The sequence below is a fragment of the Lethenteron reissneri genome, chromosome 33 (genome assembly GCF_015708825.2).
Source record: "Lethenteron reissneri isolate LAM-NWPU_2019-01 chromosome 33, ASM1570882v1, whole genome shotgun sequence".
NCBI lineage: Eukaryota > Metazoa > Chordata > Hyperoartia > Petromyzontiformes > Petromyzontidae > Lethenteron > Lethenteron reissneri.
In genome coordinates, this window is record NC_083811.1 from 10,336,566 (window position 1) to 10,362,359 (window position 25,794).

General features: G+C 44.4%; 2 protein-coding genes across 2 annotated transcripts in view; one reads left to right on the forward strand and one right to left on the reverse strand.

Moving 5' to 3' along the window:
• Window positions 1-2,013, reverse strand: part of ACSS3 (acyl-CoA synthetase short chain family member 3) — a 34,620-nt gene extending 32,607 nt beyond the window's left edge. The window contains exon 1 of the mRNA XM_061564585.1: window positions 1,318-2,013. Within this exon, the coding sequence (XP_061420569.1) occupies window positions 1,318-1,628 (311 nt within the window). The 5' untranslated portion in view covers window positions 1,629-2,013. The remainder of the gene's footprint in view (window positions 1-1,317) is intronic.
• Window positions 2,014-4,785: 2,772 nt separating this feature from the next.
• Window positions 4,786-25,024, forward strand: LOC133350334 (protein lin-7 homolog C). The gene is made up of 6 exons (XM_061564586.1): window positions 4,786-4,906; window positions 9,999-10,117; window positions 13,099-13,170; window positions 15,810-16,019; window positions 19,468-19,638; window positions 20,090-25,024. The coding sequence occupies exons 1-5, from the start codon at window positions 4,867-4,869 to the stop codon at window positions 19,636-19,638; spliced, it is 612 nt and encodes a 203-aa protein (XP_061420570.1). The 5' UTR covers window positions 4,786-4,866; the 3' UTR covers window positions 20,090-25,024.
• The last annotated feature ends 770 nt before the right edge of the window (window positions 25,025-25,794 follow it).

Genomic DNA, 25,794 nt, shown 5'->3' on the forward strand with positions numbered 1-25,794 from the left:
CTATGTAGTCAGCAGAGTGCAGCGCAGCAAACATCTACAGTTGTACTCTACTATGCCCCAACGCGCACTGACCAGCGTGGTGAAGTATAGTCAAGTAGCTTATAAGGCGTGAAAGGAGGTCTTCATCATGCAGTGGATTGACAAAAGTGATTCATAGTGGGTGCATCACGAGTTCCATACCAACATGGTTGTATGAATGTACAGGACTTTGTTGAACTTCTTTCGCACCGTACGAAGCCAACCGTACTAATCCGAGCTGCTCACTAACAAGCACTCGGCCCTGACATTCTACACACACGGTGGATGGATGACGTTGTACATGTAAGAGTTATTTGCAGGACTTACATGAGCGGGCATGTCATGGATTATCTCCCGAATACAAAAAACTAAAATTGAGCCTTGGTGAAGTTGCATCTCTGGCAGCGCAGTGGTGGAAACTCCACCTTCCTTTGGTCGAGGTCATGTTATGCAAGGTTTTATAGAAGTCGACAAACCACGTCTGTCAACCACAACCAATGAGTTTCATGAGAGAGCAAAGACAAAGATCACTCCCCATCCCAGTGTAGCCTGTAACAGACTGTTTGGGGAGAAGTGCTGTTCGCGAGCACCTACGAAGGCCGGCACTGTGGCGACGTTTACCACACAACCGCACCAGGTACTCATTTGAGGCCGAGTCGACCTAGGAGGGAGGATGCCCCGTTGACCGGTTCAATGACTCGCCACTGACGTTAGCCGTGAGAGGGCTCGCACACAGACAACAACAGCACACGCACAACACCCAACCGAGGAGCCGGAGCCAAAGGCAACGAACAAACTTTTAAACTTGATTTGGGGCTTTCGTGACTGCAGGAATTACTCTTTGGTTCTTTCGGTAAAGTCACGTAGAAAGAAAATAAATTAAATAATAGAATACGACGTTTCGATTGCAACACAAGCAATCGTCATCAGGTACGAATGAATGAGAGAGAGAAATTAGCACTCTTTGGAAGAACGATAATCAACCAGGTAGGTTGTTGACTGTCAACCAGGTAGGGTGTTGACTGTTGTGTTAGCCGACTCTCTGTGTTGTATTGCATTATATTTCTAAGTTTACTAGCTTTGTTTTTCTTTTGTTGTTTCTTTCGTGGCTTTACCGAAAGAACCAAGAAGATGAATCCCCGCAGTCACGAAAGCTTTAAATCGAAATTAGTTTTTCTCATTAATTCGTACCTGATGATGATCGCTCGCGTTGCAATCGAAACGTCGTATTCTACTATTCAATGTATTCTCTTTCTACGTGGCTTTACCGAAAGAACCAAAGAACAAACGTGTGTTTACCAGCGCGTGTAGGGGCTCTTGGAGTCATCCAGCACCCGATCGAAGCTCTTGGTCCACGTCACCCCCTTGGCAGCTTCTGCCCAGAAGTGCTCCGGCTCAGACTTGGCCGACTTGAAAGCGGCATCGTAGTTGCTGCCGCTGGAGGATGATGAGCTGGCACGGGACTGCTGATGCTGCTGCTGAAGGTGAAGCTGATGATGGTGAAGCTGATGATGGTGCACCAGCGACAGCTGCGAGACGGCGGGCAGGTGGCAGCGCTGGAAGGGGGAGCGGGGAAACCAGGCAACTGCGGTGCAACCTGCGCGGATCATCTTTGATGGTGATGTTCAGGGGGGCAAAGAGAGATGATGATGATTGCAGGAGGCTCTGGCTACCGAGGACTGCCTTGAGTCAACTCGTGGACACACGGCGCAAGTGTCCGAGCGCGTTTTGCCGAGGTCGGAGATGGGTCGGGTCCCTTTTTATTGAGTGCGGAGCTGCAGGCTGAGTGCGGGTGTGCAGAAGAGGAACGTGGAGTTTGGAGCCATTTGGTTGGTTGGTGGTTGATGATGGCGATGAGTTTCTGCGTCCCTGGACTCGATCAATGCGGATTTTGCTCGGATGCGCACGAAGGCATGGGCCATGTGGGACCACCACCAGCAGCACCAGCAGGGACGCGACTACAATTCCGCCGGTGGCCACCACCAACCAACCCACCCACCCCACCACCACCAACCAACCCACCCACCCCAACACCAACCAACCCACCCCACCACCACCAACCAACCCACCCACACCACCACCACCAACCAACCCACCCACCCCACCACCACCACCACCAACCAACCCACCCACCCCACCACCACCACCAACCAACCCACCCACCCCACCACCACCAACCAACCCACCCACACCACCACCACCAACCAACCCACCCACCCCACCACCACCAAACAACCCACCCACCCCACCACCACCAACCAACCCACCTACCCCACCACCACCAACCAACCCACCCACCCCACCACCACCACTCCTACCAAGCAGTGCTGATACCACTACAACGGAGCATACCCAGCACACGCCTGCACAAAGCCACTACCGCCATGTACCAACCTCCACGTTTCTCCCCCAGCCCCCCTATACATGTTTCCCCAGCCCCCCAAATCTACCACCACTTTTCTTCACCGCCCTGCCAAGTTATTCCAGCTACGCGCCCCCTCTCGTTTACAATGGGGGCATTGCTCTCGACGCGTTCGCGTGTAAAGTTAAGAAAATCGATGTGGATATACAAACTAACAACAAAAAAACCCACGTGTGTTTTTAAACTTTCTCTAGCTTGCAAACCACAAAGCTAAGGCGTCGCTTCTTCTCTTCCCTCTCATCTGCGCTCTTGCCACAACAGCAACAGCAGTAATCATAAACGAAAGGCGACGAAGCGAGTGGCGCAATGTTGGAAAGCTGACATCCACCCCCACCACACACCCCTTCCCCCCGTGGTGGTGACGTGTTCACGAAAAGCTTTGTGGTCGTGCTAAGTACTACGACAAATATCCACCACCACTACCTCCCCCATCCCCCGTGTCAACTAAAACTTTAGGGGCAATTCTAGATTTGAAGCTTTCGTGACTGCAAGGATTCATATTCTTAGGTTTTCGGCAAAGTCACGTAGGTAAAAATTTTAATTAATAAAAGTAAAATAAAAATAAAATTAATAAAATAAAAATAAAATTTTCTTTTTAAAAATAAAATTGTATTTTTATTTTACTTTCATTAATTTAAATTTTTACCTACGTGACTTTACTGAAAACCTAAGAATATATACTTTAGGGGCAAGTTGCTGTTGAAGGGCGGCACGGCACAACTACTGAGCGGGTTGTCAAGCACCACGCGCGACCGCCTTTGTCTCCCGAGGGGCCGTCCATAAATGACGTCACGCACCTGTGGGGGGAAGGGGGGTCAGACATTGTGACGATGTGTGACGAGGGGGGGGGGAGGTGAGAAATGTGACGTCACATCAAAATGCGCAACTTTAAATAAATATAGACAACACGTTCTACTTAATTAAATAGACTTTTTAATAAATGTTTTCTACTACGACATCAGACTGCAGCGCCACATTAAATACGCACTACAATGACAATAGTTTAAAGCGATTTGAAGCATGTTTTATTTTGGGGGGTGGGGGGAGGCAGAGCTTTGTGACGTCATATTTGAGGGGGGGGGGGTGTCTGACTTATTGTGACGTCGCGTGACGAAGGTGGGGGGGGGGGTCAAAAATAGTCCAAAATCGCGTGACGTCATTTATGGACGGCCCCATACTCTAAACTCTAAAGGCTTCTTGTCCTCGAAACGTGGAGGGAAATAAATCGGAGGACCCAGAGATAAAATCCACGAGAGAGATACGCAAACTACAAATATACAGCAGCAGGCGTCAAGGGTCGAACCCACGACCACCTGCATACCAGGCGAGAGAGTTAACATTTCGCCACCGCGGCACTCAAACCCTGTACATTTAAATACACCACGGCGGCGTGGTGTATTCCGCAAATATGCCGACTGTGAGGGCGGGCACAAGCCGGCGTGAGTAGGTTAAACGTTGAGTTTTATAAGGGCACCACGGGGTGACCAGCCCCTCCCCACCCAGCCCCACCCTCCCCACCCAGCCCCACCCATCCCACCCCCCACCCAGCCCCTCCCCACCCAGCCCCTCCCCACCCCCTCCCCCCTCCCCTCCCACCCAGCCCCACCCAGCCCCTCCCCACCCTCTCCACCCAGCCCTCCCTGCACGACGAACCAGTGGGTTCCTACCAGTATAATGTCCCAGTAATCTAGATTTGAAGTTTTCGTGACTGCAGGGATCCATACACGTTGGTTCTTTCGGAAAGAACTAAAAAGTATGAATGTCCCAGAAATAAAAGATTTAATTGCCTCGACCAGTTTGTATCATTTGGTACACCGGGGTACCGCCATAAGGATCATATACTGATTGTGATATTGGCCATGCCCAACACCAACAAACTCTCAACTCGCATGAATATTAAGCAGGTTATGAATATATATTTTTGGTTCTTTCGGTAAAGTCACGTAGAAGGGAAATAAAAAAAATGTTATTATTTATTATTATTTTATTATTTCCCTTCTACGTGACTTTACCGAAAGAACCAAGCATATGAATCCCTGCAGTCACGAAAGCTTTAAATAAAAATGCAGGTTGTGAATATTAAGCAGTCTATGAATATTAAGCAGCCTATGAATATTAAGTAGCAACGCGTCTTCCGGGAAAATTTCCATATCGTGCCACGCCCATAAGCTAACGTTGACCAATCACAACGCCTTCAGCTCTGTTGGACCGTCCAGGTCAAACTCTGCTCTCAGCCAATGAGCGCGGAGCGAAGGCGAAAGAGGCGGGGCGGTTGGGGGAGGAGGCGTGACCAAGCGAAGCCAATAAGAGGACGCCGCGGAGGGCACGTGGTGCAGCCGGGAGCCAATAGGCTGTCTCGCTGAGGCAGTGGGAGGGGCGAGGAGGCCCTCTCCTCCTCCCCGCACCCCGCGACTCGCAGGGCGACTATGGCGACGGTGCCAATGGAGCCGCTCCGCCTCGAGAGAGGTGAGCGCCGTCTTCGTGTGGCGACATCGCCGCCACAGCCACCGACGTTAGCACGGGGCTCCTACTACTACTACAGCAGCAGCAGCAGCTCGTAGTTACTCTCTGGCGTGTTGAGTACTCTCCGCGGTCATCTCTGTGTGTGATGTTGTGTTGCGATGATTGAGTGGCCGGGCAGTGTTAAGTTGCGGTGTGAAACAAAAAATACCCGCGCAGATTCGATGTCTGGTTCCGGATAACGTCAGTGGCGAGCAGCCGGTGGTGGTGGGGTGGTTGTGGTGGTGGTGGGGTGGTTGTGGTGGTGGGGTGGTTGTGGTGGTGGGGTGGTTGTGGTGGTGGTGGTGGTGGGGTGGTTGTGGTGGGGTGGTTGTGGTGGTGGTGGTGGGGTGGTTGTGGTGGTGGTGGTGGTGGGGTGGTTGTGGTGGTGGTGGGGTGGTTGTGGTGGTGGGGTGGTTGTGGTGGTGGGGGTGGTTGTGTGGGGGTGGTTGTGTGGTGGTGGTGGGGTGGTGGTCGTGGTGGTGGTTGTGGTGGTGGGGTGGTTGTGGTGGTGGTGGGTGGCGGGGTGGTTGTGGGCTGGTTGTGGTGGTGGTGGTGGGGTGGTTGTGGTGGTGGTGGGTGGCGGGGTGGTTGTGGGCTGGTTGTGGTGGTGGTGGTGGGCTGGTTGTGGTGGTGTGGTGGTGTAGTGGTGGTCGTGGTTTGGTGGTGGTCGTGGTTTGGTGGTGGTCGTGGTGTGGTGTGGTGGTGGTGGTGTGGTGGTAGTGTTGTGGTGGTGTGGTTGTGGTGGTTGTGTGGTGGTGGTGGGCACACCACATCGAGTATCCAACGCACGATGCCGGCGACTCTGGAAATGTATCCCACAATTCGGCACACCGCAGAGTCCAGGATTATTGCCCCCTGTCGCTACGTCCGTGGCCCACTATCCTTAGCAAGTCACCTGCCGTCACCTTCAGTCTGTTAACGACCCGGATAAATAATGAAACAATGTAACCCCTGGTGACAAGTTCCATCTGAATCTGTCTCGAATGTCTCTCCCCTCTCAGTCGGCTCAGCCCGGTGGCTGCGATGCTGATAGACATCAGATCTGGGAAGATAAAGGCGGCCGGTGTGTCGTGCTGTTCTCTTAATAGGCGTTAGCTATAAATATAACTTGTGTGCCCCCCACCCCTAAACCCTCTGTTAAAGGTTGTTATATTGTGGGTGCATGTAACTCTAACCTGGTTGATAGTTAGCAGGGAGTGTATACATGGATAGGCTGCGAGTATGCGAGTTGAAATCCCTATCTTATAAATCCCTTATAATATAAATCCCTTATAATATAAATCCCTTATAATATAAATCCCTTATATTATAAATTCCCCACGGGGTCCGTCTCCCTTTTATCGGCCCATCGGGGTCAATAAAAACCCAGTTGAGGGTAGGCAACAGAAGGTGGCCGGGTGGCCTTTAGGGTTGCCTATCCAATGTCATTGAGAGTCCTAGACACTTAGTTCCTGGGTTCATTCACTGGGTTATGGGTGTCTCTTGGCCCACAGAAAGGCACCTTGGTGAGATTCGAATGTGGGTTTCAGCCATCCGTGCTTAAACTGGCTTCTTTCAGGTGTAGTGATTTGTTCAAACATTGTATATTTTTTGTAACTCTTAAGCTTAATCCAACTCCTAGAATGAGTAGTTTGGGTTTACCAATAAGCGACACACGCCTTTTTGTGGTTTTATAAAAAGGTGTGTCGCTAAATGGGCAAAACATTCCTTTGAAGTGACTTTCCAAGGAATTCTGATGCCATCATCATCATCCAGGGCTGTTCTTGACACACGGTGGTGCAACGCTCACTGTGAAAGTTCCCACATGGTCATCATGTCTTCGTGTAATGGACAAGAAACTGATATAATTGAACCAGGTGGATACATATATATCCATATGGTTGTAGTATAAATTCACGAAACCCCCCTCGTATAAATGTGGACTTTCCATCATTGGCTCAGAGCTATCAGAAATGATTGGCACCACCCAATTTAGTGGTTGAATGGGGGGCACTGTGACTTGGTAATATACATTACTGCAGTTTTTAAACTGTAAAACACACTACGTCCATATATTCTCATTACGGTGTGTATACCATGTGGTGTACATGAAGAATACTCTTAAATGTACGCTTACAATTATCTGTCTTGTAAGGCATATACTGTAACAACTTACCATGACGTGAGTTTGTAATATAAAACGTATTTATGGTGTACAGTATTGGAAAAGACTGATCGATACATTACGTTAAACTTCTTTCGCTCCGTACGTAGCCAACCGTGCTAATCTGTATTTGTACCATCTGTATATTTGTTCTACTTTGTGTATTATTGTAATGAGCCACGTTCTTCAAACTTAGAGTGCCCTAGGTTTCACCCTCTCGCCTATCCTTGCCGGAGGTCGTGGGTTCGATCCCGAACCTGACGCCTGCTTTATATTTGGAGTTTGCATGTTCTCCCATGGTTGCGTGGATTGTTCTCCTGGTCCTCCGGTTTTCCCTCCACATTTAAAATGAACATGCCTTTAGAGAGTATATGGCTACTGCTATACATTTCCTACATGTTAAGCCACTTCGTTGAGCTGTCATTTGTGTCCAGGTCGCTTCTGAAAAAATATTTTTTTTGCTCAGTGGGCCTTACCAGGTAAAATTAAAAAAAAGTTAGTTTTTGTTGTAGTTCAGTTTCTGTAGGGTTCTGGATGCTTTGAATTCCTCAAGATGTTGGACAACTTTAAAAAGGCGCGATGCCCTTGAGTCAAAGTTACTGGGCTGGCTTTTCTCACTCTTCATCTCGTTGGGTAACACGTCGACACTGTTAATTATTTGACGTGACCATACCTTGATAGAGGAGGAGAATGCCTGCTTTTAAGTGACTATGCTCTTAAAGATGGCAAAGCTTAAGTGAAAGCCCATAAACAATGTTATATTCGTTGGTTAAGGCAATATCTGTCAAATACTGCATTGGAGGGTGCATGGAATTATCCACGCGAGTAATATGATTACGCATGCATCACATTTTAATTCAGGGTCTACAATTTCCGACAGATTAATCTGTCATTTTCTTATAATTAGATTTTCCTCAGAAGTGTACCACTTGTGCTGATCTGTGTGTTTTTAGCTTTGTGCTTTCCTGGTGTCTTTATGTTCATGTGTTTTTAGACCCTTCTCATTTTGTTATCATAAGCAAGACCACTGGTCCTGTAATACATTTAACTTTCATTGAGTACTGTATATCAAACTTGATTTGAAGCTTTCGTGGCTGTAGGAATTACTCTTTGGTTCTTTCGGTAAAGTCACGTAGAAAGAAAATAAATTAAATAATAGAATACGACGTTTCGATTGCAACACAAGCAATCGTCATCAGGTAGGACTAAATTTGAGAGAGAGACAAAACACAGACACAGAGACACACAAGCAGAGAGAGAGACACACAACATAGACACACAGACAGACACACAAGCAGAGAGAGACAACACAGACACGGAGACACAGACAGACACAGAAAGAGACAACACAGAGACACACAGACGCACAACATATGTCTACACATGTCTATGATGTGTGTGTCTCTCTCTGTGTGTCTCTGTGTTGTCTCTCTCTGCTTGCCTGTCTGTGTGTCTCGTGTCTGTGTTTTGGCTCTCTCTCAAATGTAGTTCTACCTGATGACGATTGCTTGTGTTGCAATAGAAACGTCGTATTCTATTATTTAATTTATTATCTTTCTACGTGACTTTACGGAAAGACGCAACGAGTACTGTATATCAGTTTTATATGGCTTGGTAATGCTTTCATTTCAGTACTCGACCTCACAATCATAAAATTGTGAGTTTTAAGCCCAGGACTGGAGCCGACTCACCTACGCTATTTGTCCCTTTGGGGTGAATACAATGAGCACCACATGATAGGATGTCAGTATTAGCTCTTGTTCCATAAGGCCTGTGTGAATAAGAATGGGAGACAAGCCCCCACCATCATTAGTGTACCAGTTTCCAACACTAGTTCAGGAGCACAGAGATGAACACTAGTCAGTTCTCATTGGAGCATGGATATGCTGAATATGTTTTGTTATATTGATGGTCGTCGTGTAAAAAAATAATGCTGATGGTTATGATGAATGTTTTTTTAAAGAACATGGTCATGATGATGTTAATGGCGATGATTGTGCTTTTGAATTATGCATATAATGTGAGTTTTGATTTGTGAGCTTTTCTTACAATTGGATTTTAATGGGGCCTATAAAACAGAATTCGGTGATTAAGTGTGTGTGAGCGCTGAGCCTGCAATTACTGAAGCTGTCTGCACCCTTCCATCAGATTAATTGATTGCTGGAAAAGGATGCTTCAGTAACCAAAGCCAATAAATGATTTCCTGGGATTGTAGACCATTCCTTTAAATGATACAAAGTCGATTAATTGTCTCTAATGCTATAATCTCGAAAAAAATGTTTACCTATTATTTATCTTGTATTTAAGCAACGTGCATGTCTAAACTTTTTTGTAAACACTTGCGGGCTTGAATCACAAAGCTCATTTGCTGCGTGTGCTGCAAAGGCTTGTGGACTTGGCATGGGTGTTGGTGAACTGTGGCTTTGTCTGTAAGGCCCTGCTAAGGAATTATATATGATTGTGCCAAATTATTGTTCAATTGGTGCTCCCTCAATGTCGACCCTGAGTAATTCCGACAAATGTCCATTCTGAACCTTGACACAAATTGAATGAAATTGAAAATGTGCAATTTTTTTTACCAGCAGTTCAAGAACTTGCAACTTTGTGATTTCCTTTTTAGTATTTCTTGAGCTTCATGTCACATAGACTTCACATCAATGTTTGTCATTTGGGAAAATTGACTTGCGCTGGACACTTTGCACAGTGTGTAACAATCCTTTATCTTTTACTGCATTGGAGCAAGGTTCTGTTCCATAACAGGAATATTTAATGATTTTCTAGCACCTTGTTATTGAGCCCCACTGCATTGTGCATCTTACAAGGAAGGGCATTGATTTTCGTCACCGATTTCCCGTGGTGTCTCTGCCTCTGCATGCTTGTAATAATGCTAATGATAATATTTCTTCCCTACAGACATTGCGCGAGCAATAGAGCTTTTGGAAAAGTTACAGCGGAGTGGCGAGGTGCCTTCAGAGAAGCTGCAGGCACTTCAAAGGGTTCTGCAGAGCGAGTTTTGTACTGCCATACGAGAGGTGAGCATTGCAGACTGTTGCCTGCGTCATCATGCAAAGGACCATACCTTGTTACACATTTTTCACGTTTTAATTCTCTGGGGGCAGATAAGCCGAAAAATAGATTATAAGCATATTGCTTGAGGTCTGCCGCAGTGTGCGCACAGACCTATCATTTGAATACACTCTGCTGTTCAGGTGTATACTTAATATTTGGGCTCATGCTTAATTTGGTAGATGTAATGTTGCAAGGTTATAGAGGGATGTAGATTCCAGTTTTTATACCCGAAAATTCAACACTTAAAATTGATTCAGATATTCAACAATGGATTAACATGTTCTCAGCTTCGAAGCTGAGAAGCATCACAGCTGACATTCCTAACATTATAATCAGGCAGTTGGTAACATTGGATTTTTGCCATGCAGGGAGTAAAAAACAAATACTTAATAGGGTTATATTCTTGACCTTGTCTTAAATGGTTGTTTTTTACATAATGTGTCATTAACTTTGTAATCTCTTTGTTTGATTAAGAATAGACTGCGGTTTGTCGTAAATGTACATTTTGTTAATTGCAGGATTATTTCTGTGAATGCTATAATAATGCACTTCCCCACATACTTTTGGCAGTCTAAGATACCACCACTACATGACTCCACATGGTCTAAAATAGAAGGGAGTAAGCACAAAGCAGCTACGTACTCATTAAAGTTACGCTTTAAACTGCATGCCGCTCTGCAGCTATGTATCACAATCTATAGTTTTTATTTCTAAACAGTAGCAGACAATGGAAATTACCACCATGTTGGACTTCATCATATTCGTTCTCTCTTGTTCTCTCTTGTTCTCTCTTGTATACCGAGTTGGCAAACACCATCACCTCCGCAGCTATGTATCACAATCTATTGTTTTTATTTCTAAACAGTAGCAGACAATGGAAATTACCACCGCTGGACTTCGTCATATTCGTTCTCTCCTGAATACCGAGATGGCAAACACCATCACCTCCGCAGCTATGTATCACAATCTATTGTTTTTATTTCTAAACAGTAGCAGACAATGGACATTACCACTGCTGGACTTCGTCATATTCGTTCTCTCCTGAATACCGAGATGGCAAACACCATCACCTCCGTAGCTATGTATCACACTCTATTGTTTTTATTTCTAAACAGTAGCAGACAATGGACATTACCACTGCTGGACTTCGTCATATTCGTTCTCTCCTGAATACTGAGTTGGCAAACACCATCACCTGCTCTATCGTCAGAGCCAGAATGGACTCTATTGCAACGCTGTCTTCTCCAGCATGTCCACAAAAACATCTCAAGCGTCAGCAGTGCATCCAAAATTGCCTCGCCCACACAGTGCTCGGCACTGGACATGACCCATGAGTTTATCCGTTCCACAGACGTTCTAATTGTTCTTCACTGGCTTCCAGTTCAACAACACATCTTGTACAACGTCGCTGCCCATAGCACATGTATTGGGTCAAATGGCCTAGTAAGTATATTCTTGGTTCTTTCGGTAAAGCCACGTAGAAGGGAAATAATAAAATAATAAAAAGAAAGCATTATTTTTATTTTATTATGTTTTATTTTCATTATTTTATTATTTCCCTTCTACGTGACTTTACCGAAAGAACCAAGAATATGAATCCCTGCAGTCGCAAAAGCTTTCAACTGGCCTAGTAAGTGCTTGTCGTCTCATCGTACGCTCCATCTCACAGCCTCTGATCTGTGAAAAGTGGCCTCCTTGTCCGAACCCCAACGTCTCTCGAACTGGACGAGGCAAAGGTCGCTGCTGCTGTCACAGCTTTAGTCGCCTGGAATTCAATCCCTCGTTCACTGTGCAACATTGGCGTTGGTGTCGACCTTCTATCTGAATGTGAAGACTTTTCTTTAATATATTCACCCACGCCTCTCTGCTTTTTAAGGTCAATTTGTGCTTGTTATGAATATAACAATGAATTAATTGGCGAATATGCAGGCTAGATGTTACCGGTGATGTTTACAGAGTGAGTCACAATGAGCTGTTTTTTTACCTGCACCCATGGGAGGCTAGCTGCACGTGGAGCCTGTGTCCCCATTAGCACAACTGGCCAACAGCTTGCTTTATATTGGCCTCTGTCTTATCTCTGAGGGTTCACATTTACAACTGCAGCACGGTTGACAAACAATGGGCCTGTTCAGTAAACCTGCAGCCATGTTGTAGCTCATACCCTTGTAGCTTTGTTATCATTCCTGTTGGAATTTAAAAAACAGAACTAGGTTGGAGGAAAAAATGTGTAGCTTTTTTGGATTAAATAATATAGCGTGTAAATCCAAATGCTAAGCATGTTGTCAGCAGTGCCTGTGTTTGTGAAAGACATCCACATTTTGTGTTTCTGACCGCCAACGGCATAATGTGTTGTGTAGCTGATCGTGCAATTCAGGTGCATCTTACGGCAGTCAATTGGAGTTCATTCATTTCAAAACAATGATAATTATATACTGAATATAATGCAAGTCTTCCCTCCTACCACACATCATTTAGGTGGATATCAAAGTGTCCTATACGCGGTTCATTAGTAATATTGGACTCGAATTTGGACATCTCAACAGTGTTAGTACACACACCAGTACAGTTAAAATTGAGCAACTCTGGATATTGATTACCTCACCATGAGCTGTGTTTGATCAATTAGTGTAATTGCATTGATGCTGTTCATTATACTGTATGACGTTGCTTGCTATATTGATCATCACTAGGAATCCCGGCTTATTTGAGCATTGAGGCCAATTAATGAAATCTACACTTCTACTCTGTGCCCTCAAACTCGACAAATCACCAAAGTAGTGATCTTTCCTAAACAGAGATGACAGCAATGGCCTTTCCATATCTTCTGACTCTTTGAGTTTTGACAGCGACGTGCAAACTTGCAATGATTGCCCTGCCTTTTTCCCGATGCGTAGCAAGCGCGAGTTTGTTGTTGTTGTGCGTGCACATGTGTGCGTGTTGTCAGGTCTATGAACATGTGTACGAGACAGTCGGCATCAGTGGCAGTGCAGAGGTCAGAGCAAGTGCCACCGCAAAGGTAAAACTGAAACCCATAATCCGACAGCCCGTAGCAAATCTACAATCATCATTAGACCTCCTTTGCCACTATCAAAATATAATAATAGGGGTTTTCCCCTTTTTTCTGGCAACAAAACTGAAACCTTTTTACGAGGATTCATGTCTGCATTAACCACAATACTTGCAGTCAAAATGCAAACAAAAACACACTATGATAATATATGAAAGCCGTCCCTTGGTGTGGACCAATCAGTTTCAAGGACAATGCATTTATTATCATAGTGTGTTTTTTTTGCATTTAGACTGCAAGTATTGTGGTTAATGCAGACATGAATCCTTGTAAAAGGTTTCAGTTTTGTTGCCAGAAAAAAGGGGGAAAAACCCTATTATTAAATCTACAATCTTCATTAATGGTCGCTTGCTGTAGAGGTGACGATTGATGTCCCTACTAAGACTAATGGATTGGATGCTACTGTTTCCAGCTCTTTAAGATCGTAACTGATTCCATGCACAAAAATATGGTTGCGTGTGTGATTTGTAACACACTTTTCATGAAAATGTTTCAATATACATCTTAGGGAATTTACGATTTGCACATTTTAATGCATACAATTTTAAAGTAAAGATACTGATATATTAATATTTAAATATTTAGGTTTATACAAAATGTGTTTTACTCTGGTCTATTGTTGTTCTGTATAAATGTCATTCAATATGTATTGAAATGCAAGTTGAAACCTATTTATTACTTACTCTGGCTTGAGTAACCATCAGGCTAGATATCATGCTAGTTTATTGAATGTAGATTTGATTAAAATGTGTACAGCAATGCAGTTTTACGATGCCATTGCAATATACAACATGCTGTGCTTCATAAGTTGCATTACGTGAAAAAGATCATTACAGATGGCAAATATACTTAGCGGTAAGGAGCAATACACATTCAGTTGATGCGTTATGTAAATATGAAGAGGTTTTTCTTCATGTCTTTGTTCTTCCATGGGCAAGGATATAATGAGTGCAGTAATGTAATTTATTTTTATGCTGCATACCATTATACATCGTATCCCTTCACTCATTCCAATGCAGTAGAACCCTCATTAAAATGGGCTTCATGAAAGCATGTTTGTTTATTCGGAAGGAAAAAAACATGAAAATGAATTCCTCCATAAATAATTGGTGCATGTAAAATTAGTTTTGTTGAAGATTTTGGCAGTTGCTGCTTTTTATAATGGCTCTTGCTCTATCGTGCACTTGCTTACATCATCAAGTTCTCGTGGCACTGCAATGCCAAAGAAAAATGACACTGCTTGCACTCGGAATGGGCATCATTGTGCCTCAACTGTCAATGTGTGTCTGCACCAAAGAGTGGTATTTCAACAGAGGATCCTACCACTAACCCTTCACCCCTGTCCATCAAACCTGTGGCTACATAGGCAGTCCCATATAATGTTGGCCACACCACTCCCTCTTGTAGCTCGCTGGGTTCATTGAGTACTCGTTTAAAAATCCTACACTGAGTGGACAATCATTTCTTTACATAATCATGGCACCCACTGCTTGAGGCTTGAATGAGGTTACAGCGGTAGGCAATTGGAAAGTTGTACGTTAAAATCTCGGTTCGTGATCTTCGCATGGCTGGGAAAGCAGTTGTAGTTTCATGTCGAGATTAGCGATTCATTCAACGGCTTCAAATGAGGTGGAGCGAGTGGTCGCGATACCACAATGGATCTCTCTCAGGCCAAGGAGTTCAGTATGTGGGGAAATCGTCTGACTTGAGTGGTGGCCACAGTCACAATTTAGGCTGCTCCTCACGTTCCACTTGTGGAGCAAGTGGCTTCATCTTCCCTGGCCCTATCCTCAAGTGGTTGAGGGTTGTCCACTTCGGCCTATTACACCTGGGGTTTAACAAATGTAACGATGTGGTTGGTCAACGGTGGTCATGCTGTGGAGATCCTGGCTCCCACCATGGAAATTGTGGAATTTACATCGCTGGCTCAGGCTGCCAATGGAGATGACCACTTGGCCATTACTGATTTTATCAGAAAGACACTGCCTGTTGAGTGGCCCCGAAAATTCTCAGACTTTACCTCTTGCCATTAATGGCAACTAGATGTGTAATTTATCATGATTTCAACGTATGCGCTGCATAATATTTTTGCACGCTGTCGTAGCGAGAGAATGACTCGGAGGCACGATGAGGAACCACAGACAAGCAGGAAGGCAACCACGTGACGAGTCTGTGCCAATAATTACCCAAGCTCTGCGATGAAAGTGTTATCAGCCAATTAATGACAGTTTATATATGGGGGAATAACCAGGGCACCCAGAAAAAAAATCCATGCATGCTTGGGGGAAACACTATCCCATACAGACAGAACAGGTGGAGTGTGCTTTTTTGCTGTATTGCCTTCTGGCAAACCAGAGTATGACCCCTCAATGCCCAATTTTTTATGATCTGGTTTAGAGGCATTGGGATTGCACCATGTATGTTGAACGTCCTTTCGCACCGTACGTAGCCAACCGTGCTAATCGGAGGTGCCGGGTGAAGGACAACCATGGGGTCCGCTTGCTGTGCACATGCAGTCGCATCCTGTGCCCTCTGGAAGTCTGGAGTGGCAGAGCAGATTAACTGTTGTGTGTGCGGGGGCCGTGCAGGCCACCGTGGCGGCATTTGCGGCAAGCGAAGGACACGCGCACCCTCGCGTGGTGGAACTTCCCAAGACCGACGAGGGCCTGGGCTTCAACATCATGGGTGGAAAAGAGCAAAACTCACCCATATACATCTCCCGCATCATCCCCGGCGGCGTGGCCGACCGGCAGGGTGGCCTCAAGCGCGGGGACCAGCTTCTCTCCGTCAACGGCGTGGTGAGGACAGGGAGCTCGTTCACCACTGCCATGACTTTGAGTTGTAAACTTTCACCTGCGCTGAAATGATGACACTCGTATAATGCAATTGGCCTCGAAATGACGTTTTCATCAGGATACCCATGTCACAATTTGAACAAGTATGGGGCATGATGCTTTGTTGGTGATTCTGAGCCAGTGGGAGAAGTTCCACATCCCTATGGAAGAGGCCTCTCAATACAACAACCGCTCTTGAGTAGTATCGCTTGGTGAGAAGTCACCAGTGGTGCAAACACATTGCTGGTTGGTGAAGGAACAATTCACGTTTGGTGTAACGGTTACCTCCGGTGTTAACGCCTTAATGGGATTTTCACCATGAGCTCAGGGATGAGAGGGGAGATGACTACTTAGGCCAATGCTCAGTTGAGCAGAAAGACACTTTGGGAAAGAACGACTGGCAATTGGCAAATCACAAATGCCTCAGGGCTGCAGACAGTAAGTTAGGGAACTTTTAACAAGGGATCTTAAGGTAGAGTGGGGATAACAGTGGTCAGTTTTTGGTAGCTTGAATTTTAACAAACTATTTGGTGGTGCTTCGTGACAGTGGTGCACAAGCATAATTAGCACACATTCTCGCATTCGTCAGTGCCACTGCCTTGTAAGAACAAACAAAATATATAATCGGCGATGTTTTGGGCAATTACCCTTTGTCATGTTGTGTGCTCTGAAGTAGGGCCTTTGATATGTTTTTATTTGAAGGCAGTGCCATTGGCGAATTCCTTTTTTTTGCTTAAATTATTGCTTCCAAGGGAAATGACAACACTAATGACACGTGTTCTAATTTTAATGTACAGTATTCTCCCCTGTGCTCAATAGTGATATTTGTATGTACAGTAATCTCTTAAGCGTCTTATATAAACAAGACACACAATTGCCTCTTTAATCTAGTCTCTCCCAATCCAACGCTCACCACTGAATGACAGAACATTCTAGGCACAGATGGTTCATAGTTGGATCTTTACATTAAACCTATGAAAGACCCCATGAGGTCAGCCGTGTTATACACAGCATATAATAACGGCAGTGATTGCCTTGGTGGTTTTGTAATGGGTGCTTGCATCTGGCCTGGCAGTACAATCTGATTCTGAATCTTTGCTTTTAATAGTGTCATTATTGTATGTTCACAGTTAAATATTCTTTAACCATATTTTAACCACCGCCATATTAAACCTTCTTTTCTCACCATGCAACATGGTGCATTGACAATGCTTTTTCCACAATTTACACGCATGTGAATCCATTGTATCGCATGGTATAGTATGACCATGACACTAGCTATACCGTCTTGACTGTGTTACAGGGACCGTGTTGTGCTTGTCTGTAATAATATACGTCGGTGCACCAGCGTTGAAATCACCTGGAGTTTGTCCGGCTATGCGTGCGTGCCATGCTAATGTGTTCCACACGATGTGCTCACTGGGTCCGAGAACAGATGATGGGCTATTGCAGCTGGCGACATTCACCCTTCTTCATGTGCACGTTCTCCGCTAATAACTTTTAGTTTTTTGTGCATTTAATCTGCATTCGGAAGAAAAACGGCCCCCCGACTGTGACGCATGCGCCTTGGAGTTCTCACACTGCAGGGCGTGCGCCTTGTTGGCGTACAGCCCCCCGACTGTGATGCCAAAACACATTAAATGGCACGGAGTCCCACATGGGTTTGCTCATGGGTCTGCTCGTACGTTTGCGTTAGCAGTGAGTGACGACGAAAGTGCCGTCCAGTGAGATGCGAATTGGCTCGCCGAGATCGCTCTTCGTCTCGAAAGATGCTGAAGTGTTTATCGCAAGCTGCAGCGCGTATAAAATTCACGTATCGTGACGGGTACTGAAAGATCCGACCGTATCTGTCCGTTCCCCGCCGAGCTGCATTGGCTTCCGTTTGTCGAACGAATAAATTATTAGGTCGTGCTCATTACACACAAAGTGTTTGCCACAAATGAACCACAACACCTTGCTGAGCATAAAAGCCATCATGCAAACTCTGGTCATCTTCGCAGCGTCTTTTGGCTAACCATCGAATAAAGGCAGTCACTGTATTGCGTGCTTGCAGATGCTCTTCCGCGGCCATCTGGAACGCTCTTCCTTCCAATATTAGGAAGCCGCTGGAGATATGCAATTTAAACTCTTAATTGCAAATTAATTTCTTTAGAACTGCTTTTTGTGTTTCGTTTCTGCCCTTCCCCCCGCACCTCAAATTAACATGGTTGGCTACGTACGGTGCGAAAGAAGATCAACACTGTGAGAAAGAGTAGCACAGCTGTGAGCAGTTTCCTTTCAGCTTTTTTGTGTGAAGCCACTTTCATTCTTTTGCATTGTAGGAATCTAAAGTAGACTCTTGTAAGCGTAAATCCGTTATAGTGGAGGGCCTGGCATTGTGTGTGAGCTGGGCTGACAAAAATGGCCAGGCACGCGCGGGTGGTGGTTATGTGACCCCATTGTGGCCATGCTTTACTTTATTGGGTGCTCACCCGTAGCATTTGTATGCACCGTCTATAATGTTAAACAGTGGTGTCCTCTGTATTTGAGTGTTTCCATGTATTTATGTGTGTTACATTTCAGCAACGTTCATGTGCGCGCACCTGATAGTTAGTTGACAGTTCATTGCTCTTTTAGTGTTCACAGATGTTTACGCATAACGCAGCGGTTAGCAGACTGCGCCCAGCAACCGGCGTTTTATTTTCATCAATGGCCATTAGTGGCAAGTGCTGTCTGAATCTGTCACAGGCTTCTCATCTCTGCAAGCAGGGCGCCGGCTGCACCACCCCCTCGCGTGCCTTGCTAAGGCTGGTATTAGTCGGTGATTGCTTACAGCACATGCGCTTCTGCAGCCGCCTGGAACTCTCTTCCTTCCGATATGAGGAAGCCGCTGGAGCTGTGCATTTTTTAATCCAGATTTACAAACTAATTTCTTTAGAACTGATAATGGGTTTTTTACCCTTCTATCTGGCAACAAAACTGACACCTTTTTTACAAGGAGTCATGTTTACATAGACCACAATACCTGCAGTCATAATGCAAACAAAAAACACAACTCTGATAATGTCCACATAACTCTGATAATGTGCAGTCCTTGAAGGACAGTGCACATTATCAGAGTTATGTTTTTTGTTTGCATTATGACTGCAGGTATTGTGGTCTATGTAAACATGACTCCTTGTAAAAAAAGGTGTCAGTTTTGTTGCCAGATAGAAGGGTAAAAAAACAATTATATTTTTACTGGCAAATGAGGTTCCAATGGTGTTCTTTAGAATTGCTTTTTGTGTTTAATTTGTTGTTCTTCCCCCGCACCTCCCCATTAGCACGGTTGGTTACGTGCGGTGCGAAATAAGTTCAACATTCATACACACATGCAGCGCGTGCTCCCGCCGCGAATAAGGCTGCATGGGGGAATCTGTCTGCGCTTGTTCAGAGTGTGGAGGGCGAGCACCACGAGAAGGCCGTGGAGCTGCTGAAGCAGGCGCAGGGGACGGTGAAGCTGGTGGTGCGCTACACGCCCAAGGTGCTCGAGGAGATGGAGGCTCGCTTCGAGAAGCTGCGCACGGCACGGCGCCGGCAGACGCACAACAACAGCTTCTCTTAGGTGTGGATTGTACCCCTCCCCCGCGCGGTTAACCCTTTCCCGTTACAGAGACGTCTGCAAGTTTCAGGGTTGGGTGTCCCATTCACCTCCGAATCTTGGAGCGCGCGAGCGGCTTGGCATTTAATTTTATTAGGAGAGGCGGAGAGTCGTTGATTTTAAACACATTGTGCTCACCGCAGAGAACTGTAGCGACACGACCTGTATGATAGCTCGCGCCAAACTGTGCCACATGCCCTCCTGTATGACCTTGTGGGAGCCTTGGTACCGATAAAAGTGATTTTGTTATAGTTTATCTTCCGGTTTCGTTTTGCTGATGTACACGTACGTCATTGAAAAGGAACCGGAAGAAAATTTGATGATGTACACGTACATCATCGTAACGGGAAAGTGGTTAACCCCCCCCCCCCCCCCCCCCCACGTGTCTCACTGCTCTCCCTATTGTTGTCCATAGGCCTCGGAACACTGGGATGCAAACGGTCAGCAAATGGGAGACAAGCTGCAGCACCGCAACATTTGCAGCAGCAACCTTGAAGCAGGTGTTGTTTTCCCCATGTTTATTCAAACTTCATTGATTGGATAAGAAAATGTGAAATTAATAAGGTATCATCAAGTGAATAAGGTATTAAATGAGTACTGCCGATAGTTGACTGAAGATAATCGACTGCTGTATGGATTTTTTTGCGAAGATGCAATAATCTGTCGCACGCTTAATTCTGCCCCTGCTGGGCTGCAGATTTAAATCTTTGTCTCTAATAGATTGTTGCAAAAGTTTCCCCTGATAATGTTGCTGGCCATCTGCATCACAGTGTCCAAGGCATGTTTCAGGCATCCAGTGTATTCAGAATTGGTGTGTATAGGGCAATGGCATTTTCACCTCTACCCCCTCTTGTTTTATCCATTGCATTTTTAAAAGCAATGCCAGGAACCCCTCTAATTGTATTATACACCGGGGACTATTCCATCTAATGCAAACGCTGAGTATATTAAACCTTTATTTTTTAATTGTAGAGTCTATAAGAAATGAACAAACTCTTAATGTGATGCAACACAGCCTCCTTGCCTAAATTTTATATTAATATATAAATGAAACTTAATAGAAGAGTCAGAGGCTGGAAACAGACTGAGTGAATGACTCAAAACTATTCCAATGTTTATCCATAAACAGCTGCCCCCCAAAAATGTATAATTTTAATATACATAGAGATGATTAGTTCTTTATTGTAATCTTACCCCTGCAAAAGCACACATTTGAAGGTGCAGTCTGACATTGCCAGGAACAGAATCTTGCTATTGAAGGCGAAATTTGTCCCGTCATGGATGTCTCGGGGGAAATTCACCGTCAAGTTAAAACGTATTCATAACGTTTTGTTTGTACTTTGCTATTCATCTCAATATACAGGGTGCTTACATTTTTTTAAACACTTATATGGGAGTTAAATTTCGATTTAAAGCTTTCGTGACTGCAGGGATTCATCTTCTTGGTTCTTTCGGTAAAGTCACGTAGAAGGGAAATGATAAAATAATAAAAATAAAATAATTCTCACGACGTTTCGGCCACAACGCAAGCAGCCGTCCTCAGGTGAAGAACAGAACAGGTCTGTCGGAAAGATGCTGTCTTTCTGACAGACCTGTTCTGTCTTTCCGACAGACCTGTTCCTCACCTGAGGACGGCTGCTTGCATTGTGGCCGAAACGTCTTGAGAATAATTTAATTGTTTTATTTTTATTATTTTATTATTTCCCTTCTACGTGACTTTACCGAAAGAACCAAGAAGACGTTTATGGGACTCGTCTTTAATGGAAAAAGGACCGATAATACATTATAACATGATAACAAATGTATATTAATAGCTTCAACAAGGCAAAGAGTCTCCACTTGTTTGCCATCGTTGTCAACGCGTGCCTGGAATCTTCTCCAGGTGGTCTCCAGAAATCGGAGGCAGCACATTTCTTGTGGGGTTGTTGCTAATTCTCAGAAGTGTTTACATTTGTTTTGAAGCACCCTGTATGTAGCCGCTGAGCTTCTCCAAATCCCAGTAAAAAAGATGAAACAAAATTCTGTATGGTCTAAATTAATTTTAAACATAAAAACAACACCGGTTATTTTTGACTGGCACTTGAGCCTGCTTGACAGGCTTCATCCATATCTGAAGCCTGTTTTTTTTTATTTTGAACCAGTCGCACAACAGCATGCCGACATTGTTCAGGCTGTTTGGTGTAAACTTCCAGTCTATTTCATAGCCAGCCCTTTGTAAGTTAATTTTAATCTCAAGTCACCGACTGCACCTTTAAATAATCCTTTAAAACCACTTGTATATATAATATATATTACCTTATCAAGTGTGTAAGTGTCTGTGTGTGTGTGTGTAGAGTAAGTTTTATTGAAACACATCTAAAAGGCCAACCAAACCTTGGCAGACTTACAAATATAGAATTAGATAGAAGGGTTATATTTTGTCATATCCTATTTTTACAGTGAATAACATTTGCCGTACATTATGGGCCAATCTCAGAGAGGTGGTGTGATACCTTAAGCACAAGGTTTTGCACAATGCACTCGGTTTCATGCTAATGTGAATTTTAAGCCTGTGAACTCGCCCGCTTATTTTACGTGCACACACACATGGCTACGTTCCTTGACGCGTACCTGCATTCGCATCTTTCGGACCGTTTCGATGATTCTAAACATAAAGCACATTTTCACAAGGGTAGTGAATATGGAACACTAATACGACGGCTAACATTGTCTTTTCCTCACAACAAAGTCGGTGTAAGACTGCATTTAGGACTGCCACGTAAAGCCAGGATCAACTGCAGGTAGATGAGTGCATCATGGTAGTGGGACTTGCCATTACTTCATTGTTTCTGTAGGCGTCGCAGTCCAGTAATTTAACGCTTACCTCTAATCTTCACACACCGGCTGGTTAAAGTATTGGGACATTGGCCAATGGGTAACTGGCATGTGACAATATTGTAAAATAGCCACCTGTAAAACTAGAAGGCCGTGTGGGCCCACAAATGCAGTGAATTGGAAAAAAACCCCACAAGAATGGAAGCTGATGTTGGGGTGCATGGGTTCGTGGATGGTTAAGCTGCATGCCCCAAACACCTTCATTCTGTCTCCACCCGTGTTTGTGAGCAAAGGGAACTCATTTAATACGGAGCATGGCTTGGGGTTTCCCCTCGCTGGCTACATACACCATCATCTTCTTGGTTCTTTCGGTAAAGTCACGTAGAAGGGAAATAATAAAATAATAAAATTAAAACATAAAAACATAAAATAAAACATGTAATTTTTCTTTTATTATTTCCCTTCTACGTGACTTTACCGAAAGAACCAAGAAGATGAATCCCTGCAGTCACGAACGCTTTAAATCGAAATACACAATGTTGAAAATTCAATCTTGCAATAAAAAAAAGTAATAGTTAAATACAAATCCCTTAGTGCATACGACCATCTTCATAAGTAATAGCTTGCAGAATTACTTACGTACTACTTAAGTGGATCTTTTTTTGGCTTGAATATAATAAGGTCCTGTGAATTAATATATATATTAACAAAGCAGTAATTGGCCTTGGCTCATGGACATTAATGGTTCCATCTAGTAGAGTCTCATAAGTGAGGTAGGCAAACCATTGATTTTCTTCTGTTATTGGTTTGCGTTGAATTTCCAGTTCTCGCATTTGCTAAGGTTCATGCATTGGTAATATAGGGTAAAGCAATTTTATTTCCAATTATTTTTTACTTTCTTTCTTTATACGTAAAACACTAACATCCACGTTAACCTGTTGGAAACTGAAATATCAAGTCACTGGATTTAATAGTGATGTCTCGCAAAGGTGTCTTTTGTGATAAAAGTAACATCGTAATTTTCTGGCTTGCAAAAAAGAACATGTAAACAATGCACAGGAAGGAATAAAGTTGAGAAAAAGATCTAACGGATGATTATTGAATTACCTTTTTAATATTAAAGTAGGCTCGTTCATATCACATCCAGTAAAGCCTCACTTCTGTTTTAGCAGCAGGGGGTGCACATTCCAGTTTGAGGTCATACCAGTAGATAGACGTATTGTGGCATGGCAAGCCTCTCCATTTCCCCTGACACAGCCATTAAATTACATGCAGCTTTGCACACAAGTCTTACACGCTTTGATGCAGCAATTAATGAATCTGCATGCTTCGAGGGGAGTCGCATTCGCCTTTCGGCCACTTCTCTTCACACCCCCCCCCCCCCCTTGCTCTGAGCAGTCTCTAAAGGGTGGAGGATTTATGACGAAGAAAAGTGCATCGCAGCTTTACCGAGTGCTTGCCAAGATTAGCCTGCTGACATTGTTTCCTGTTTAGCACCTTGAGTATACGACCAAATTAATGCTTGGCTTCAGTATAGTGAGTGAAAGTTGCTAAGGAGCATATCTTGCTTGGTTCATTCACGGTTTTGCACTATCAGTAAAAGTGTTACGGTTTTCCTGAATTGATTTTTTTTTTTTACAAAGGCAGACTTCTGGGAAATCGCAGATTAAGCTTCAAAATATTTTTTAATTCCCATTTACAGTTTACAATTGGCATAATTGAGTGGTCTATTTTTAAATCATTAACTTGCTCGCAGCTGTTGGTCACTGAAAGAGCCTCACTATTATCAGTATACAGTATTTCGTAAGTTTGCATGTTAATCAAGCGCTGCTCTGCATGCAAGCGCACACTCCTGGCTGATGTGGAAATTAATGGGGAGTTGAGCAAAGAACAATGGTTGGCCAGACAACCGCTATAATTTTCTGTAATTTTAGCAAACCACCAGTCCAAGTGCTTTGGGAGTGACATTTAGTAATCTCTGCAGGCGTGCAGTTACCAGCTTGTTTGCATGGAAGTGGTCGAATGCTATAGCTTTGCTAAGAGATGTAGATTGTAACTTTTTGATCATGTGCTTACTGCTTGATGTGCATTTTGATATGCTGTTATGGTGTTAGCAGTCATATCTTTAATGATACGTGGGATTTTATGCACATTTTGTAATTTTTTTTGTAAACCCTTGCTCGATTTCCTATTGCCTAAGTTCATTAATCACCTGACCTGGTGGCGTTGCCTCGTAACATTCCTCATTGAACGTCGTGCATGTGATTTTCTTCCTGCTGTTGTGACACATGAGCTCGTATGGGGGTGTTTATAACATTTTATCCTGAAGATGTGTACTTGTTAATGATCATATCAAACCCTAAAATGTTTCTGGTTGTGGTGTAATAGTTATAGCAGCTCAGGAGATGGTGTTTTTTTTATATATATAGTGTACATATATTCACATGTTTGCTGAAAGCAAATGTAAAGTTCCTCGTGTAATATTGCCTATTTACCAACATTGTTCACGTTAATAAAACAAATGCTTAGCACAAAATGCTTCTCCCGTTGTCATTTAGAGAAAATAGAATTGGAAATGAATGGCTCCTAAAACCCACACCACGTCATGAAAATGTTCACAGATTTGGCCAGTTCCATGACTCGTGTTATGCCGAGGGCAGGGCTTTCATGCTCTGACCAAGCCACTTGGAAGACATTGCCCACCTCAGCACAACACGAGCAAGGATAATTAGTTGGCAGGGGATGACAGCCTGTCTGCCCCAGAACCTTTGCAGAGGGCCTTCCAGATGCTCCTCTGTGAAGTCCCAGGGACATTCACTTCACAATTGCCCATGGACCTGCCTCCAGCGACTAATTAGGTAATGAAGCAGAGGACCTCTCCGAGCAGGATCTTCACCAAGTGACATTGCAGAACAATTGGATCTCCAGCCTGGGGTTGCAGTTTCACCAGAGGTCACCCGAGAGATGAGGGTGAGCCAGGGACCACCTTCCAGCCTCAAAAGACCCTGCTGTCATAGCGGTCACCCTCTTGCAGGGCTAGTTATACAAACAGGGGAGCGAGCAGAGGTCGTGTTTCGAGGGGGCAGGTTTCTTCCACAAGCCATGGCTATAGCATATTAACCCCAGCTTCAACTCTTCCATCAACTTCGATTATACCTGGGTGATGGCGAGCCAGGAGTTCATGATAACATTGTGGCTATCTTGAGATAGTGACGTCATTTTCGTGCTGCTGCGATCTCAGGATTTAATGGGGGTTTTTTTCTCGGGCAGAAGCCCGCTCTCCAGTCTGCAGGTGGCGCTGGTGTG